At 35.7% G+C, this 19,522-nt stretch overlaps 1 protein-coding gene and 1 long non-coding RNA gene across 2 annotated transcripts; one reads left to right on the top strand and one right to left on the bottom strand.

Moving 5' to 3' along the window:
• Positions 1 to 132: 132 nt before the first annotated feature.
• On the bottom strand, positions 133 to 1,117 carry LOC121213777 (uncharacterized). The gene is made up of 2 exons (XR_005909196.1): positions 698 to 1,117; positions 133 to 394 (listed from the first exon to the last, which is right to left on the bottom strand). It is a non-coding gene; the product is annotated as an uncharacterized lncRNA (long non-coding RNA).
• Positions 1,118 to 6,422: 5,305 nt separating this feature from the next.
• On the top strand, positions 6,423 to 19,081 carry LOC107928061 (probable leucine-rich repeat receptor-like serine/threonine-protein kinase At3g14840). The gene is made up of 24 exons (XM_016859214.2): positions 6,423 to 6,605; positions 6,675 to 6,843; positions 7,011 to 7,082; positions 7,321 to 7,392; positions 7,495 to 7,566; positions 13,163 to 13,234; positions 13,450 to 13,521; positions 13,766 to 13,840; positions 13,929 to 13,997; positions 14,099 to 14,170; positions 14,268 to 14,339; positions 14,668 to 14,730; positions 14,844 to 14,909; positions 15,002 to 15,064; positions 15,168 to 15,203; positions 15,302 to 15,345; positions 15,451 to 15,821; positions 16,031 to 16,229; positions 17,004 to 17,153; positions 17,344 to 17,462; positions 17,532 to 17,742; positions 17,862 to 18,099; positions 18,183 to 18,336; positions 18,538 to 19,081. The coding sequence occupies exons 1-24, from the start codon at positions 6,512 to 6,514 to the stop codon at positions 18,925 to 18,927; spliced, it is 3,015 nt and encodes a 1,004-aa protein (XP_016714703.2). The 5' UTR covers positions 6,423 to 6,511; the 3' UTR covers positions 18,928 to 19,081.
• The last annotated feature ends 441 nt before the right edge of the window (positions 19,082 to 19,522 follow it).

Here is a 19,522-nt window from a genome sequence, read left to right as displayed (position 1 = left end):
AATTAAAAAATTACAAATAAATTTAATTTATAATAAAAAATGGTTAAGAGATAAAAATTCAAAAATAAATTAAAAAGATAAAAATCTTGTACCAATCTGTATATATCAGTACATAATTTAGGACTGGAATGGTTTATATAATCGATATCATTATTGTAATAGCCATTTTGCCCGGGGCCCAAAACTCGGAAGCCCAAACCCAGTTACAAATCCAAACAACAACCCAAGCCCAATTAATAACCCTAAACCCAAATGGCCCAAAATTATGCCAAATTTCAGCAAGGGAAAAAAAACCCTAGCCGCAGGACTTGTTGATGCCGCCGCTCCACTCGCACGCCACTGTCGCCACTCGCCAATCGTTGGCTTCGCGTGTCTGCTGCGTCACATCAATTACCTGCAAAGAGCAAATCACACACGTAAGGGGAGAAGACAACAGAGACAAAAACAGAAAACGACAAACAAGCTCGCAAACAACAAAAATAGAAGTTTAGGGGTTGTAAAAATCGGCTATATAAGCCGAACACAAGCATTGTAATCTTCTTCTTCCATTTTTTTACGAACATCAGAAATAAAAAAAAGGTTACTGTTCTTCGTTTTTTTTCAATCGATTGTTTTATTTTTTTATCATTATTCTCTTTTTAAATCTTTTTTTTAAAAAAAAAACTAAAAAGAAATAAAAAGGGAGAAGAAGGGTCACCTGAATCGCCGCGAGCCCCGGCACTTGAATCTCCCCATTCGTCGTTGGAATCGGGTTGAAAGGGGAGGAGAAAGGTCTCTCCTTTTGGGTTTTTTCGGGCAGAGAGGGCTTGGCCTTTGTGGGCGCTTCGAAGTGAGGCTGAAACGCCTCTTTTGTACTGCGCCAGTCGCCGGCCACGGTGGTGGCGCGACGGAGGTCCGGGGAAACTCAGTGACCGGATTGGAGGGGGGGAGAGAAAGTTGAGAGACAGGGGAGATTTTGAAGTTTTGTTTAGGGTGGGTTTGGATGGACGATTGGGTGCGGTGCGGTGCGTTTAACTTACTTTTTGTCTCACGCTACAGTATCGCTACAGTACTAATCTCACCGCCACCGCTGTTTTTACACTAACCGTAGGTAAACGCACTACCCATCCAAACTCACTCTTAAACACTGAAAAAGTGAATTTTTTCTAAAAAAATTGATTTAAAACAGGACATTAAACGGCGCCGTTTTGGAGTTTTCCAGAGACCAAAACGACGTCGTTTTGGTCTCTGACCCGTGACCCGACCCAGTGGCGCTGAGGATCCGTGCGTTTTGTTGGGAAGGGCTAATTGCATGTTCAGCCCCTCCGCTACTGCGGTATATTGCAATCCGACTTTCGTTTATTTAACATTTTGGCCCCGTGAATTTTATGTATATTTCAATTTGGTCAGCGCTTAAACGCTGCGTTTTGGCGTGGGGAATATTACCCTGAAGTCCCTCGCACTTTCAGCGCGCTTTATTTCAGTCCCCTGGCACCCTGTTTTACTTATTTGCAATTTGGAGCCTTTTTTTACCCGATTCCAATTCAGTCCTGGTACCATTACATTTTTTTTCTTTTCCTTTAAAAAAAAAACTGTTTGTTATTTTTTTATTTATTTACTTTGTTTTTTATAAAAAAAATCAAAATCAAATGCCTTATTAATTTAATTTATGTATTTAACACTTCCATTATTATGCCTTCATGTTTTTGTTTATTATTTATTATCTATTATCTTCGTTTATTGCTCTTATTTTTATCACTTTTATTATTCTCAACATGCATACATGTTTTTTAATCCTCGTTATTGTGGTTGCTTATATGGTCCTTATCATTATTATTGGTCTCAATATTTTATAATTGTGATTCGTTGCTATCAATGCCGTATGTTTTTATATTATGCAATATCATGTTCTTGTTATTTTGAACGTATGTCGTACTATCATTACGAGCCACGTATAACTCCTTTTACATATTAGACTATTTCTCTAAAAACCTAATAAATTAAACATACATTTTTAAGCATTTTATTTCCTTTTTATCCAATTAAAAATCTCGAAATAAGGCAATATTTTGCGTTTGAGAAATTTGAGAAAACGTGCCCTAACGTGCTGGGTTTCGATTTCTCATTTAACCTAAATAGCAAAATATCATTTTAAATTATGACTTTTGAATAAGCAAAATTTCGTGTTTAGATTCGACAAGGTTGCACCCTAACGTGGTTTCGTTTTTGCGATAAATCTAAACACACGAGTCTTTTCAAACATAATTTTTTTAATAATCTCGGGAATTAATAAAAGATCGTGTTCTAACTTATGGAATATGGTCTTTTCTAAAATCGATATAACCGAATGTATTTCAAATAAGTAAATTTTTCGGCATGTATTCTCGTATTGAGAATTCGATACGTTATGTCCTAACGCATTGGATATGACATTTTGTTTTCTCGATACAAGGATTTTTTCTAAAAAATAAAGGTAATATTTTGCATTTGGAAATTCGAGAAAGCGTGCCCTAACGCGTTGGGTTTCGATTTCTCGTTCAACCAAATAGCCATATATCCTCTTAAATTCCGACCCATGTTATTCGAGTTTTTTTTAAATGATTGTATTCTTAAAACTCTTCAAAGTTTTCAATCTTCGACACTAAGACACTGATTAATCAACTAGGTACCAATTTTCAGGCGTTACGAGGGTGCTAATCCTTTCTCGTATGTAACTGACTTCCGAACCTATTTTTCTGAATGCCGTAGACCAAAAGCATTGTTTTAATAAATCTAAACCATTTATTAAAATAATCATTTTACAAGGTGACCTGACCACACCTCATCAAAAAAAAAAAGATTGATGGCGACTCCCGTTTTTTCCGTTTTCATTTTCAAAATCCAAGTCGACCCCGTTTTCACAAAAAAAAATGGTTTCAACAATTATGATCATCACTATGTAGAACACCTATGATCACAGCAGTACAAAATTAAAATTTAACTACACTTCTCAACACTCCAAAAAAAAAAAAAATAATAATAGATCTTTATATATATGTCCCTTTTCCCTTGAATTACTATATTATATGAGATACATTAATCTCACCTTGCTGATTTGTGGTTGTCATATTTAGACAAACTTGTGATGGGGGCCCGCACAAGCGGTGGAGCATGTGGTTTAATTCGATGCAAAGCGAAGAACCTTACCCGGGCTTGATATGCTGCGAATTCTCTTGAAAGAGAGGGGTACCTTCGGGAACACGAACACAGGTGGTGCATGGCTGTCGTCAGCTCGTGCCGTAAGGTGTTGGATTAAGTCCCGCAACGAGCACAACCCTCATGTTTAGTTGCCAGTAACTTATCGTATTAAAATTTGTAATTGAGGTAATGGTTTAATACTTATGAACTACTAAGTATTCGATATGCTTACATTGTTGTCTTTCCTTTCCCTATAAATTGTTAACTTACAGAACATGTCAAGCGGATCGCCAAGAAGCTCACACTATCTCATTGTTAATTCAGTAAACTTTCAAACATTCTAAAGTCCGATTATGTGGCATGCACATAGGTGTTATATATGAGTTTACTTGGAAATGATAGTTAGTTTAAAACTTGGTTAATGGTTGTTTTTGAAAAAAAGTTGATGTTCATATTATTTATGTGTGTATGCTTGGTATTATGTTAAGCTTTAGATGAAGCATTTAAGTAACAAATTTGGAAGAAAAATGGTATGGTTGAATGTTGGAATTGAATGGTTATATATGTTTAAATGGTTTGTGAATTTACAGGTTAAAATGCTATGTTTAAATACCTAATTGATGTATAATGATTTTGGTTGATTTTGAAAATGTTAAAATTGATGTTTCTATATGTGTTTTGGTACGCTTTGTGCAGGTTTGAGTGTGCTTTTAAGCACCATTTGGGTAATAGAGTTGGTTCTAAGCCTGAAATAATATTATGAGATTTATTAAAAACAAAGATTTTAAGTATAGTTGGTTTTTGGGTGATGTTAAAATAAGATTAGGCTGAAAGTTACTCTCTCATCTTTTATTTTTGTCTAAAGAAGATTATACAATTAAAAAAAATAGGAGGTTGCAAGAATAAATTAGGTTAGGGAGCTTTGGCACTGTGTTTAAAGGCAAACTTTGAAGTGGTAAACTTGTGGTAATAAAATTGCTAAACAAATCGAAAGGTAAAGGCCAAGATTTCATTAATTAAGTTGCAACATTTGGAAGGATTCATCGTGTTAATGTGGTGTAACTTATTGGATTTTGTGTGGAGGGAAATAAACAAGCTCTAGTTTATGACTTCATGAAAAATGAGTCTTTAGATGGATTTATATTTTCAACAGGAAATAGCAACTTGAGTTGGCAAAAGATATTTGAGATAGCAATTGAAGTGAAATGAGAAATTGAATATTTACATAATGGTTGGGCCATGAAGATTTTACATTTTGATATCAAGTCACATAACATTTTTTTAGACGACAACTTTAATCCAAAAGTTTCGGATTTTGGCCTTGCAAAATTGTACTCAGTGGATGATAGCATTATTTCTCTCACAGCAGCACGAGATACATTTGGATATATGGCTCTTGAATTATTTTATAAAAACATTAGAAGTATCTCATATAAAGCTGATGTTTATAGTTTTAGAATGATGTTCATGGAGATTGTGGGAAAGAGGAAAAATTTGAATATTTTTGTTCAACATTCAAGTTAAGTTTATTTTCCTACATGGATTTATGATAGACTTTGAACTAGGGGAGAACATAGAGCTTGAACACATGTCAGAAAGTGAAAAGAATGCCATGAGAAAAATGATAATTGTTGCCTTTTGGTGCCTACAAATGAAGCCCATACATCGTCCTTCAATGACCAAAGTATTGAAGATGGTTGAAAGTGAAGATGAGCTCCTTGAGATACCTCCGAAGTCTTTGGTATTTTCTGTGGACATGTAATGAAATGATAGTAAATAAGAATTAAACAGACATGAGACTGTGCGTAATGCAAGTTGTGTAATATTTCAAAGGAGGATTTGCCTTCATTTGCCATAAATAGACAAGACTCTCCTAAAACTACTGTGAAATGTAGGCCAAAATTTATTTATGTTTCTGCTATTTTATACATTAGTAGGAGCTCTTCTTCAATCTCATCTAAACTCAAATTTTCATTTATAAAATAATGACATAGAATTTTTTTTTGTTTAATTTAATTTAATCTTTGTTAAATTTCTTGCATGGTTGTTTCAGTTCTCACAGTGGCAGATTGTTCACGCCCTCTGTATCATCAGCTAGCATATTATTGATCAGAGTTTTGTTGTCATATTCGATAGCCACCTTCTTGAAAATCTTCTTCCAAGCAATGGACAGCACCTCAACTAATGCCCATGGTACTGTGTTTATTTTAATTTAATGAAATACGTATTGTAATTATAAGGTGACGAAATTTAGTATAAAGTTCAAATAATTTTATCAAGAAAAAGAAACTAAAATACAATTACAATGTTCATAAGGGAGGACTTAGGTTAGGTGTAAATCAACATCAACCAAGTCAACATTCTAATAACTTGACAATAATTTCGGTGTGTATAAATCCTTACTATTAACGCAAAAAAAAAAAAAAAAGAAGTTGGTCTATAAAAGTCAAAATCTTGAATTTCGTCTCACTTAATTTAAATTTTTTGAAATATCTTAATTTTTTCATACAGACATTATCTAATATTTTCATCATTAATATTAATACCGTACGAATTTAAAATAAAAAAAAATTGACATTTTACACGAAAAAAGTGAATTGTGTATAATATTATGAGATGTTATTAAAGTAAGGATTTTAAGTATGTTTAATTTTTGGGTGATGTTAAAATAAGATTAAATTGAAAGCTACTTTTTTCATCTTTTATTTTTGTCAAACGAAGATATATATGACAAAAGAATTTTAGGATTTCTATAAATACCATTTAAAAATAATAATTGTATTAATAATTGAAATTCTAATTCATTGCTTGTTTTGGTTGTTCATACTTTTCTTTTGTTAGATATGTAGGAAGAAAGTGTGAAACAAAGAATGAATGGGATTGAAGTGTTGTAGAGAAGTTAACCTTCCAATTGTAAAGATTTGATTGGATGAACTCCAAAATTGACAACTTGTTATCTGTGCATTTAAGTTGTAATGTTTGATTGGTCCTACCTCTACGAATATATGAATAAAACCATCCACACACTTCTTGATATGACAGTTCTATCAGCCTGTTTGGCTGATTTTGCAGCCATGGAATGATAATAAAGATTTACGAAGCTAGCTGCCCGCTTCTTCTTAGTTACCTGCCTGAATTGAACTAAGCTTAGGTTTTAGGGTCCTTAAACCTTTAATTTTACTATTCCAACCAAAGACTTTTAATTTAGTATATACTGTGCATGGGACCCGATAGCCTTTTTTTGCCTGGTTTTCATTGCATGGAACTTCCCACTTTCATATTTAAATATCTTCATTAACATCAAACCTTTGTGCCCATTCTCTTTTTTAAATTAAAATCTCTTCCACAATCCAATATGTTGTTTCCTCCCCTACTTGTTTTTGCTTCCATATTCAGTGCTTGCTGTCTTGCAACTTCAACTTTAGGAGCTACTCTTGCAAAAGACGAAGGTATTCAATTATAATTTCGACCCTTTTCCCATTTGTAAATGTCTAATACTTTATATAATATTTGTATAGTGGAAGCTTTGGAAAGCATAGGTAGAACATTGGGGAAGACCTGGAAATTTAGCGTGGATCCGTGCGGTAGCGGAGACGAGAGTTGGGCAAAATTTGCAGAAAAAGATGCTTATTATGTTAATAATGTCACTTGTGATTGCAGTTCCAGCCCCTGTCATATCGTCCGCATGTAAGGATCTCTCTCAAAATTAAAAATTTTCTGTTTCATTGGACACTCGAGGTAATCCTAACCTGCTTTGTGTAAAAATAATTGTTGAGCAACCTGATATTGAAGATGACGTGGAAATAGTTGAGGACTAAACATAAAATACCATTCTAAATTGTTGAAATAAACAGAGTGCTGAAGGGACAAAATCTATCAGGCACTCTCCCACCACAGTTGACCAGACTTCCTTACCTCCAAGAAATGCAAGTACCTTCCTTAATTTCCATTTTCATATAATTTATATTTCTTTTTACATCATAAATTAATCAACGTTAGCACATAATGTGCACATATTTGTTTAGATTATTTCGATTTTAAATGATCCTTCATCTATTGTGCTTTATACTGATTGATTCTAAGTTGTAATTGATGAGAAATATATTTGTATTTATAATGCTATAATTTCACTAATTAATTTGTTGTTTTTAACACTTTTTACAGTGATCTCAGTCGTAACTATCTTAGTGGCTCCATTCCTCCTCAATGGGGTTCAATGCAGCAACTTGTCAAAATGTATGATTTTTTTCTCTTCCATTAAAATAGTAAAATTAATTTATCTTTTAAATAATATTTGTTCAATTTACAGAATTTTGACAAATAAACACAATATTGCAGTTCCCTTCTTGGAAATCGTTTAACAGGTTCAATCCCTGAGGAGCTGGCAAACATGAGCAATCTTACCAGCTTGTGAGATGCTTTGTATATTGCAAGTTTTAGACTAATATTCCTAATTTCATTATATATGATCAAATTTTCACTAGATTCTTTTATTAATATTATTACAGCATCGAGCTGATAAAGTAAATATTAGAATATACCCCATACCTTGCCCATACCTTTCCCATACCTACCCATACTTTGGAAAGGTCAAAGTTATGGGCACCAAATATTTATTTAGTGTTGGGCATGGGAAAATAGCAATTTTTGGTCCCTAAGTGAATAGTGACTTTGCAAGGTGGCCCTTGAATCTCAACTATAAATAGGCCAACCATTGCTCATTCTCATCATCCCACATTTGCCATTCTCTACTTAAGGCATTGTTCTCTCCCCCTATTTGTAAAGTTTCACTTGTATTTTGGAGTGAAATATATTTGGTAGTGCCCGAGGACGTAGGCAAGATTTGCCGAACCTCGTTAAAATTCTGGTGTTCTTTACTATTTATTGTTCATATTTTGTGAATTTGATTGTAGTGATTTATTGTGCTATTAAATTACGATAGAGGGATATTCTGGCTAGGAAAGACTTGGTACTTAAGTGATCCTCGTGATCCACCTCTCTTTCCTGGGAATTGAACTTAGTGTGATTTTTTAGTACAATAATTTTACTCTTTCACACGCTTCCGCGCAACAATTGGTATCAGAGCCAGATTCGTACTTGGGGAATACGACCGTTTACGGCACTATTCACGTATACGGCACTATTCACGTATACAGTACTATTCACGTATACGGCACTATTCACGTATACAGTACTGTTCACGTATACAGTAGTTGGGATTGAGGAGAAAAATGGCAGCAGCATCGTCATCAGTAAGGACTACTGTGACAAATGCAAAATTTGAAGTAGAGAAATTTGACGGTACCAATAATTTTGGTATGTGGCAATGTGAGATCCTGGATGTCTTATGTCAGCAAGAGCTAGATATAGCCCTTGAAGAAAAACCTGACAAGATGGATGACAAGGAGTGGGCCAAGATCAATAGACAGGCGTGTGGTACAATCCGCCTATGTTTGGCCAAAGAGCAGAAGTACTCTGTCATGAGGGAGACATCAGCGAAGAAGTTATGGGATACACTGGAAGAAAAGTTTCTAACGAAAAGTCTTGAAAATAGGCTTTATATGAAAAAGAAACTTTATCGATTCACGTATGCACCCGGTATGTCGATGAATGACCATGTGAACTCATTCAATAAAATTTTAGCAGACTTGCTAAATTTGGATGAGAAATTTGAAGATGAAGACAAGGCATTATTGTTGTTGAATTCCCTTCCTGATGAATATGATCATCTTACCACCACATTGCTTCATGGGAAGGACACGATCACATTTGATGCAGTCTGTAGTGCGTTGTATAGATCTGAGACTCGAAAGAAAGATAAAAGAGATCACAGAGATACAACCGCAGAAGTCTTAACAGTAAGAGGTCGTTCACACAGCAGCAAATCTGGTAGAAGGGGAAAGTCCAAAGGGAGACCCGTCAAAGATGAATGTGCCTTTTGCCGTGAAAAAGGGCATTGGAAAAAGAATTGTCCTAAGTTACAAAAGGGCAAGTCTATTTCTAATGCATGTGTAGCGGAGCATGATGAGGAGTCAGACTTTAGCTTGGTTGGCATGGCAATGGCATGTCAAACGGATGAGTGGATATTGGATTCGGGATGTACTTACCATATGTGTCCTAATAAAGACTGGTTTTCTAGTCTTGAAGAACTAGAAGGTGGAGTTGTTTTTATGGGCAATGATAGTGCCTGTAAGACAATGGGTGTAGGTACAATCAAATTGAAGAACCATGACGGCTCAATCCAAGTTCTGACAGATGTTCGCTATGTACCCAGCTTGAAGAAAAATCTCATCTCATTAGGGGCCCTAGAATCTAAAGGGTTCACAATCACTTTGAGAGATGGATTACTAAAGGTAGTAGCTGGGGTATTGACGGTGATGAAAGGCACTAGAAGAAATAACTTGTACTATTTAAATGGAAGTACAGTTATTGGATCAACATCAACAGCTTCTGCGAAAGATGCAGATTCAGAGGCTACCAGGTTATGGCATAGGCGATTGGGACATGCTGGTGAAAAAGCTTTGCAGACTTTGGCGAAGCAAGGCTTGTTGAAAGGTGCAAATTCTTGCAAATTGGAATTCTGTGAACATTGTGTTCTGGGCAAGCAGACGAGGGTAAAATTTGGTTCAGCAATTCACAATACGAAAGGAATTCTGGACTACGTTCACAGTGATGTGTGGGGACCTACCAAAGTGGCTTCTTTGGGAGGTATGCACTATTTTGTCACTTTTCTTGATGATTATTCAAGAAAAGTATGGGTGTATCTAATGAAAAGAAAAAGTGAAGTTTTGGATGCATTTCTGAAGTGGAAGAAGATGGTGGAGACTCAGACTGGTCGAAAGGTCAAACGACTTCGATCAGATAATGGTACTGAGTACAAAAACGATCCATTTCTACAAGTATGCCAAGATGAGGGCATTGTGCGACACTTCACTGTTCGAGATACACCACAGCAGAATGGGGTGGCAGAACGCATGAATCGGACTATACTGGAGAAAGTTCGATGTATGTTGTCCAATGCTGGATTGGGCAAGGAATTTTGGGCTGAGGCAGTTACATATGCGTGCCATCTAATTAACCGATTGCCATCAGCTGCAATAAATGGAAAAACTCCTATGGAGATGTGGACTGGTAAACCTGCTACTGATTATGATTCTTTACATGTTTTTGGTTCCACTGCATATTATCATGTAAAAGAATCTAAGTTAGACCCAAGAGCAAAGAAAGCATTATTCATGGGTATAATTGGTGGTGTAAAAGGATACCGTCTCTGGTGTCCTGATACAAGGAAGATTGTTTTCAGTAGAGATGTAACTTTTGATGAATCAACCATGATGAAGAACGAGGATTCACAAAAGGATGACAAAACCAGTAGTACTTTGCAGCAGGTGGAGTTTGAAAAGGTTAATGATGATCCAGCTAATATTGAAAGAACAAATGATGAAGAAGTTTCGACCCAAGAACTTCTACAGCAACAAGATTCAATTGCATATAGGAGGCCAAGAAGAGAGATTCGTAAGCCTGCTCGCTTTGACGATATGGTGGCCTATGCACTTCCAATTGCAGATGATGATGTTCCTTCCACTTACACAGAAGCAATAAGTAACTCTGATGGTGTAAAGTGGAAGCAAGCTATGAATGAAGAAATGCAGTCTCTTCATAAAAATAGGACTTGGGAGTTGGTGAGACTGCCCAAGGGAAAGAAGGCAATTGGATGCAAATGGGTATATGCAAAGAAGGAAGGATTTCCTGGTAAAAATGAAATTCGATACAAGGCTAGATTGGTAGCAAAGGGTTACGCTCAGAAAGAAGGAATAGACTACAATGAAGTGTTTTCTCCAGTTGTGAAGCATTCGTCTATTCGGATTTTGCTAGCCTTGGTTGCGCAATATGATCTTGAACTAGTTCAGATTGATGTAAAGACCGCGTTTTTACACGGTGATTTGGAAGAGGAAATCTATATGACTCAGCCAGATGGATTCAAGGTTGCTGGAAAAGAAAATTGGATTTGCAAACTGACAAAGTCGCTTTATGGATTGAAGCAATCTCCGAGGCAGTGGTACAAGCGATTTGATCAGTTCATGAAAGGGCAAAGGTACACAAGAAGTAAATTTGATCATTGCGTGTATTTTCAGAAGCTACAAGAAGGAACTTTCATATACTTGCTCTTATATGTTGATGATATGCTAATAGCATCTAAGAGCAAAGTTGAGATTGAAAGATTGAAGACTCAACTCAATCTCGAGTTTGAGATGAAAGATCTAGGAGAAGCTAAAAAGATTCTCGGCATGGAAATATGTAGAGATAGAGCTCATGGCAGAGTTAGCTTGTCTCAGAAGCAGTATTTGAAGAAAGTACTACAGCAGTTTGGCATGAACGAGCAGACCAAACCTGTAAGTACCCCGTTGGCTTCTCATTTCAAGCTTTCTGCACAACTATCTCCTTCGACGAATACGGAACAAGAATACATGTTGCAAGTTCCGTATTCTAATGCAGTGGGTAGCTTGATGTATGCAATGGTGTGTACAAGACCCGACATTTCACAGGCAGTTAGTATAGTGAGCAGGTATATGCATAATCCTGGAAAAGGACATTGGCAAGCTGTGAAATGGATTCTACGGTATATTCAGAAGACCGTGGATGTTGGATTACTGTTCAACCAGGATAATACACTTGGTAAAGGTGTTATTGGGTACGTTGATTCTGACTATGCCGGTGATTTGGACAAGCGAAGATCAACCACCGGTTATGTGTTTACACTTGCTGGAGGACCAATAAGTTGGAAGTCTACACTACAGTCTACAGTTGCATTGTCAACCACAGAAGCCGAGTACATGGCTGTAACAGAGGCTGTAAAGGAGGCTGTTTGGTTACAAGGTATGGCTAAAACCTTGGGGTTGGTTCAGGAGCATATTAACGTGTATTGTGATAGTCAAAGTGCTATTCATTTAGCAAAGAATCAAGTCTATCATGCACGTACAAAACATATCGACGTACGATTCCATTTTGTGCGGGAAATTATTGAAGAGGGGAAAATTTGTCTTCAGAAGATCAAGACTGCAGATAATCCCGCAGATATGATGACCAAGGTGGTAACAGCAACCAAGTTCGAACATTGTTTGAACTTGATTAATATCCTGCAAGTTTAACAGTTGAAGAAGGCACTATCAAGTATTGTTGTCAAAAGCAGAAAGAATTGTGTGAAGATAAGATTATCCTAATCAAATCTTCAAGGTGGAGATTATTAGAATATACCCCATACCTTGCCCATACCTTTCCCATACCTACCCATACTTTGGAAAGGTCAAAGTTATGGGCACCAAATATTTATTTAGTGTTGGGCATGGGAAAATAGCAATTTTTGGTCCCTAAGTGAATAGTGACTTTGCAAGGTGGCCCTTGAATCTCAACTATAAATAGGCCAACCATTGCTCATTCTCATCATCCCACATTTGCCATTCTCTACTTAAGGCATTGTTCTCTCTCCCTATTTGTAAAGTTTCACTTGTATTTTTGGAGTGAAATATATTTGGTAGTGCCCGAGGACGTAGGCAAGATTTGCCGAACCTCGTTAAAATTCTGGTGTTCTTTACTATTTATTGTTCATATTTTGTGAATTTGATTGTAGTGATTTATTGTGCTATTAAATTACGATAGAGGGATATTCTGGCTAGGAAAGACTTGGTACTTAAGTGATCCTCGTGATCCACCTCTCTTTCCTGGGAATTGAACTTAGTGTGATTTTTTAGTACAATAATTTTACTCTTTCACACGCTTCCGCGCAACAGTAAAAAGTATTGTTTTCTTTAGACACCGATAATGCATTCTCTAAAAAGAGCAAAGGACTTCTGTATTCACAAGGGTCATGAGTTGGAACCACCCCAGATCAGGGGGAGAAAACCTTCAGCCGCATCTGAAGAGCACAATACTTTTTGCTTTATCACTATAATGCTCTAACAAATGTCTAATGGAGTAATCTAATTAATTCTTTTGGAAAATTGTGTAGAGTCCTTGAGCACAATAACTTCTCTGGAAAGTTGCCTGCTGCACTAGGGAATCTACCCAAAATCGAGAGACTGTGAGAGACTCATCCTTTCTAAATTTACCAGAATTTCATTTCATTATATTCTTTTACTTTGTTATATAAAGTGATAGAATTATCATGAAACCTTTCATTTATTTCTATCTTTTCAGATCCCTGCATGATTTGGAGGAGATTATTGTTTTTTCTTAGGTTTGTTTAATATATATTTCCCCTTGCTATTGTTAATTGTTGTTGTTTTAAATTTGCAGGTTTCTTAATTCCAACAATTTTATTGGTGAATTGCCTGAAACATTTGCTAGGCTGACTACATTGAAGGAGTTGTAAGCTTCATATTCATCTATATTCACTATGTTCATCTATGGCTACATGTCATTCAGCATTGGTTACTATGTTCACTACGGATTGCCTTAAACCAATGGATTCATGGTCTTAATTTCATGCTCATCCCGAAATTGTTTACAAGCTAATTATGCTTATTACCTTTTTATTGGTTTATGGTCTTAATTTCATGCTCATCCCGAAATTGTTTACAAGCTAATTATGCTTATTACCTTTTTTCAACAGCCGGATTGGTGACAACAACTTCACCGGAAAGATTCCGGGTTTCATTTTCCAGAATTGGACAAATCTTACGGATATGTGAGAACTTTAATTAATTAAAATTTTTTCATTAGAAATATTGTTCTTTTATCAATGATTTAAATGAATCCAACTTTGATAATGACAGATATATGATCGCAAGTGGTTTGAGTGGGCCAATTCCAGACATTGTTTCTTCAGGAAACTTGAAAAATATGTAAGCAAAGAATCTTAAATTTCATAGATTTCAATTTTACGTATACATACACATAAAACTTGGGATATTGTTTGTTGATTTGTTGCATATTTTGTTTACAGAATAATTAGTGACTTGAATGGAGCTGAATCACAAATTTCACAACTTAGTAATTTGTCTAACTTGGAAATTCTGTAAGTAAAACTTTGCAATAAGGCCGAGATTGATTAAATTTAAGAGCTTTATATTTGTTAACTTAAATAATGGAGTGTTATTGTGATTGTATTACAGGATATTGAGGAGCTGCAATCTCATTGGAGAGCTACCTACTTCTCTTAACCATATGTCAAGCTTAAAGACCTTGTGAGTAATAGACTAATAGGCTTGGTTTCCTAATTGAAGAAAATTATTCTTTCAATTTATTTCAGCCTATATCTTATATCAGCCCATATTAGCATAATTATGTCTCTAGAATCTTTATCATGCCTGCATACTTGCTGGTGCATTGGAAATGCCCATCCAAATATTCGTGTACTTGTAAGTTCTACCTATACTTGCAAGGGGTTGAACAAATCATGCGACTCTGACACTTAGCCTACAGATCACACAATATGATTGTACAACAAGTTAATTGAGAATATTTTCTGATACAAAATGCGGTTTTCATACCTTTTTACAAATTTTGTTGTAGAGATTTCAGCTTCAATGGACTCAGTGGAGAAATTAATATTTCTCTTCCACGTGCGAAACACCTGTAAGATATATATATAATTATCTAATTGCAAAAAAAAGGGTTTCATTTTAACTGATAAATCTTTCTATAGCACAGTATCTAATTACAAGAACTTCATGATATTCTTTTCTCAGGATTTTAGCTGGAAATATGTTTACTGGAGCAGTCCCACAATGGATTCTTGATACAAATCAAATAATGTGAAATTCTCTTCCACAAGCTTAGTGACAGCAAATTATATGCTCAAGAAGCTTGATCATCACAGTAATATTCTGAACTATTCTGTTTGCAGAGATCTTTCATATAACAACTTCACAAGTACAGGTGGTGTTGATGACTGTCAGAAAAGTGGCCTGTAAGAAAAACCTAAGCTATATTTTTTGAGTTTTTTTTTTTTTTACGAGTGGATCTTCGATATACTAGCTGTGGTTTATGTAATATGTCCTTATCATCTATAGCAACTTGTTCGCAAGCACTTCAAGGATCAATAACTCGTAAGTGTTAACAAACAATCATTTTTCTTTGTCAACTGCAGTTTCAATTATGAATACAATGCCTAACATTTTTTCTGCCACTTCTATTTTTTTAATAGAGGAGCTGTTTCATGTTTGGGAAACCTTAATTGTCCATCAGAACGTAAGTAGAAATTTCATCTACTGCTTAACTATGTGGAGTCGTAATGGCCATTTCACTTTAGTTGTAATTTCCTGCAATGCTTATTGCTGTTTCATTATACCTCAGCTTCGCACTATCTTTATATAAACTGTGGAGGGAAAGTAGAAACTGTTGATAATATCACCTATGAATCTGATGTTTATGACGACAAGCTTTCAACATTTCATCGAAGTACTTATTGGGCATTTAGCGGCACTGGTATTTTTTTGGATGATTCAATTACAAAGGGTAGCTTAGTTCGGGAAAATAAACAAGTTGCTTCAAGTGTTGGTCCGCTTTACATCAATGCTCGCCTTTCATATAGCTCATTGACTTACTATGCATTCTGTCTGCACAATGCAACATACAACGTGAGCCTCCATTTTGCGGAGATAGACTTCACTGATGGTAAAAATTATAGCAGCTTAGGAAGGCGGATATTTGATGTTTACATTCAGGTATTTCAGCATATTTCTTCTTAACTAGTTCTGATAACAGTATTTGAGTCAGTGAAGGCGCTTTGGCTAATAAGGGTTCAAAATCCAATCCACGGTTAAGCTAAGATTATGGCCACAATTAAGCCGATACTTCATTATTATATTTCTGGTCTTTACAACATGTGACTGCATATATGGAAATTAGGTTAAATGGAATGGATAATTTGCAGGGAAAGCGGGAGCTGAAGGATTTCAATATTAAGGATAAAGCAGGCGGGGTTGGCAAACCAATTCTAAAGAATTTCACTGCAAATGTTTCAGATGGTACTTTGGAGATCCGTTTACAGTGGGCTGGAAAAGGGACAACATCTATTCCCGAGAGGGGAGTTTTCGGTCCTCTTATTTCTGCAATATCTATCTTTGATCCTGGTAGGTTGATAGCTAGAGTCTAATTCTCTCATATTAGTGGAAACGACTTCTTCTTGTGCAACACCCTATTTAATGGATTTAGCACGTATAGTCATTATAGCTATGAATTTCAAGGATCATACCAGTTGTATTCCTTAAGATTCTAGGAATATTTACTTAAGGGTGACTGTATTGTTGGAACTTTGACAGTAGCAAAAGAAGAGAACAGAGAGAACAGAACAATGAAGCAAGATACAAGAAAAATTTTACTTGCTCACAAATGTGCAGCAAGGGAGCTTATGGCTGATAGCTCATTCAGCTCATTCATTCAACTAGAAAAACAATACATTTATAGTCAAAATACATCACCAAATACTACCTACTACCACTAAGTAGCCTAGTAACTTGATAAACATTGCTTGTACACATAAACAAGCCACCTAAACTAGTCATTCAACACCTAATGCATCAAGTTGTCATCAACTTGTTCATTTTCAACTAGTTTGAATACAATGAAACTAAAGAGAAAACCTTGCTGTTACAGCAAGCATACGTGCTACATCATGTTTACAAGCTGCATGCACTTCAACCAAAAACATCACAGCAGCATGTTTGGCCAACTTTCAACATGTATGAACTAATTGCAATGTTTACTATACTTATGCCATCTTTGCTTGCAAACTTCTATATAATTTATGCCATCTTTGCTTGCAAACTTCTATATAATTTTCTTCAATTCCAAGAGTGTCATCTCATGTTCACTTATAACATTTATATACTATTCTTAAATTCCAGCTTATAAACCTCGAAAAGGTAGTGGGGGAGGTATCAGCGCAGCTGCAGAGGTTGGTATTGTGGCTGCTGCAATATTTGCTACTTTCCTGATTGTGGGCGGCATCCTTTGGTGGAGTGGATGCTTAAGACGGAGGAGTACATTGGAACGAGGTATGTATAGGGAAATTAATATATTCTGTTACATTCGAAATTCAGGAGACATGTAATGATAGTACAATATACCTACCCACTGCCTATTTCACCATTTATGCACCAAATAGGTCAAGAATGCAGAGATGTTAGTCAGAAGCTATATTATAAATAAATGTTTCTTATGTATTTGGCTTTGGTTTTTCGACAGATCTAAAAGGTATAGAATTGCAGACTAGTTGCTTCACCCTAAGGCAAATTAAGGACGCAACAAACAACTTTGATGCTGCTAATAAGATTGGAGAAGGCGGTTTCGGTCCTGTTTACAAGGTATCTATCATGCGCTAGCTACACATTCATTGACCTATTACTTTGTTGATGAACCTGGTGTAAATGCAGGGCATTCTGGCAGATGGCACAGAAATTGCTGTCAAGCAGCTATCCGCTAGATCAAAGCAAGGAAATCGCGAGTTCGTGACGGAGATTGGCATGATTTCAGCTCTACAGCATCCTCATCTAGTAAAGCTGTACGGATGTTGCATTGAAGGAAATCAACTGTTGCTTATATATGAGTACTTGCAAAACAATAGCCTTGCTCGTGCATTGTTCGGTAGGTCTCATTCACCTGATTGAATTTAACTCCATTTAGTATTATCGACACTCGCAGATATGTAAGGACATGTTAGTATATCTGAGCTTCAATCTCTTGCATATTATCGTTATTGAAAGGTCCAGAAGAATTTCAGTTGACATTAGACTGGCCAACTAGACGGAAGATTTGCATTGGTATAGCAAGAGGTTTAGCTTATCTCCATGAAGAATCAAGGTTGAAGATTGTCCATAGAGACATTAAGGCCACCAATGTGTTGCTTGATAAGGATCTAAACCCTAAAATATCCGACTTTGGTTTGGCCAAGCTTGACGAAGAAGACAATACCCACATTAGCACCCGAATTGCTGGAACTTAGTAAGTCCCAGTTCAGATTGCTCGTCAGTCGTCACTGTTAGCATTTTAGAAGCTAGATTTGATTTATCTTCTTAACTTTGCAGTGGCTATATGGCTCCGGAATATGCAATGCATGGACGTTTAACTGATAAAGCAGATGTATATAGTTTCGGGATCGTGGCCCTTGAAATTGTTAGTGGCACGTGCAACACTAAACACAGTCGCGTAAAGGAAGAATCTTTCTATCTCCTTGATTTGGTAACCCAACTCTCTTTGTTAATTTCATTATAAATCCATGTTGATATGTATATTGTCTTAGCAACATTCACTGAAAGAGGCATGTTAAATGAAAAATCTGACAGTGATATCATTTTTTTTGCAATTTCGGTTGATTTTCAATGTCGACATTTACTTGACTGTAATAACGTTCGTTGTGGCACTTAAATTGTGTGTTTCTAGGCTAATACGTTGAAGCAAAAGGGGAATTTGTTGGATTTAATTGATCCAAGGGTAGCCTCTCATTGCGACCCCGAAGGGGCAATACTGATGATCGATGTAGCTCTCTTATGCACAAATTCTACTGCGGCAGCAAGGCCATCCATGTCTACGGTGGTGAGCATCCTCGAAGGCAAGGCATCCTTTCCGAACATCATTACAAATTCAAGTATTTACGGAAGCGAGTTGAATCCCAAAAATTTATATGAAAACGTAGAAGAAAAAGATGTGGAAAACAACAGCCTGACAAAGAGAATGTTAGGGGATGGGCAATGGACTTCATCTTCAGATTTATATCCAGTAAGTTTGACATCTTCGTATTGGCAAAATAGCAGCTCAACCTCAAAAAATTAAGGAATACCATGTCAGAAATTTAAACCAAAAATTGAAACGCAACTAAAAGTATAATGAGATAACATTTGTTGAAACATTTTCAATATATATATAGTGTTTCGATAGTTGTAATGAAAAATTATAAATAATTATCACTAAATTATAAATAAATTGTCATAATTATTCAATGATGTCTATTTGAATAATTATGTATTGCTAAATATATGACTATCCGTTTTTGTAGTTCTAACATAGAGACCTCCTATAAATAGGGGTGAAATTTCATTTGCATGACAAACAAAAACATAGAAATAAATTTTTTTCTATTCTCCCACAATCTTTTATATTCTTAGATTATTTTATAAAGAATTATTGTAAAAATTCTTTATAGAAATTGATATCCTTACTATTCTCCGCTCACTGTTCAATGGATAATTTTCGACTATGCAAAATATAGATTGTTATTGAACTTCATTGTATTCTCGAGATTCATTTACTAGTAATTCTTTTGTACACTATAATATAAATGGGGGAGAATAAAACCTTAAAAAAAGTGTTATTGATACACATTATAAAGCTTTCGTTAATTTCTTATAATTTCATTTTTATCCCGAAG

This window comes from Gossypium hirsutum, chromosome D01 (genome assembly GCF_007990345.1).
Source record: "Gossypium hirsutum isolate 1008001.06 chromosome D01, Gossypium_hirsutum_v2.1, whole genome shotgun sequence".
Lineage (NCBI taxonomy): Eukaryota > Viridiplantae > Streptophyta > Magnoliopsida > Malvales > Malvaceae > Gossypium > Gossypium hirsutum.
Note: the sequence above shows the minus strand (reverse complement) of the source record. Positions and strands in the feature narration are given on the sequence as shown.

Bases quoted from the DNA above. Each gene is read 5' to 3' on its own strand.
- LOC107928061 (XM_016859214.2), top strand. From the start codon at position 6,512: ATGTTGTTTCCTCCCCTACTTGTTTTTGCTTCCATATTCAGTGCTTGC. The intron at 13,998-14,098 runs GTAAGCAAAGAA...TTTTGTTTACAG, and splicing joins TCAGGAAACTTGAAAAATAT to AATAATTAGTGACTTGAATG. The intron at 14,171-14,267 runs GTAAGTAAAACT...ATTGTATTACAG, and splicing joins TTGTCTAACTTGGAAATTCT to GATATTGAGGAGCTGCAATC.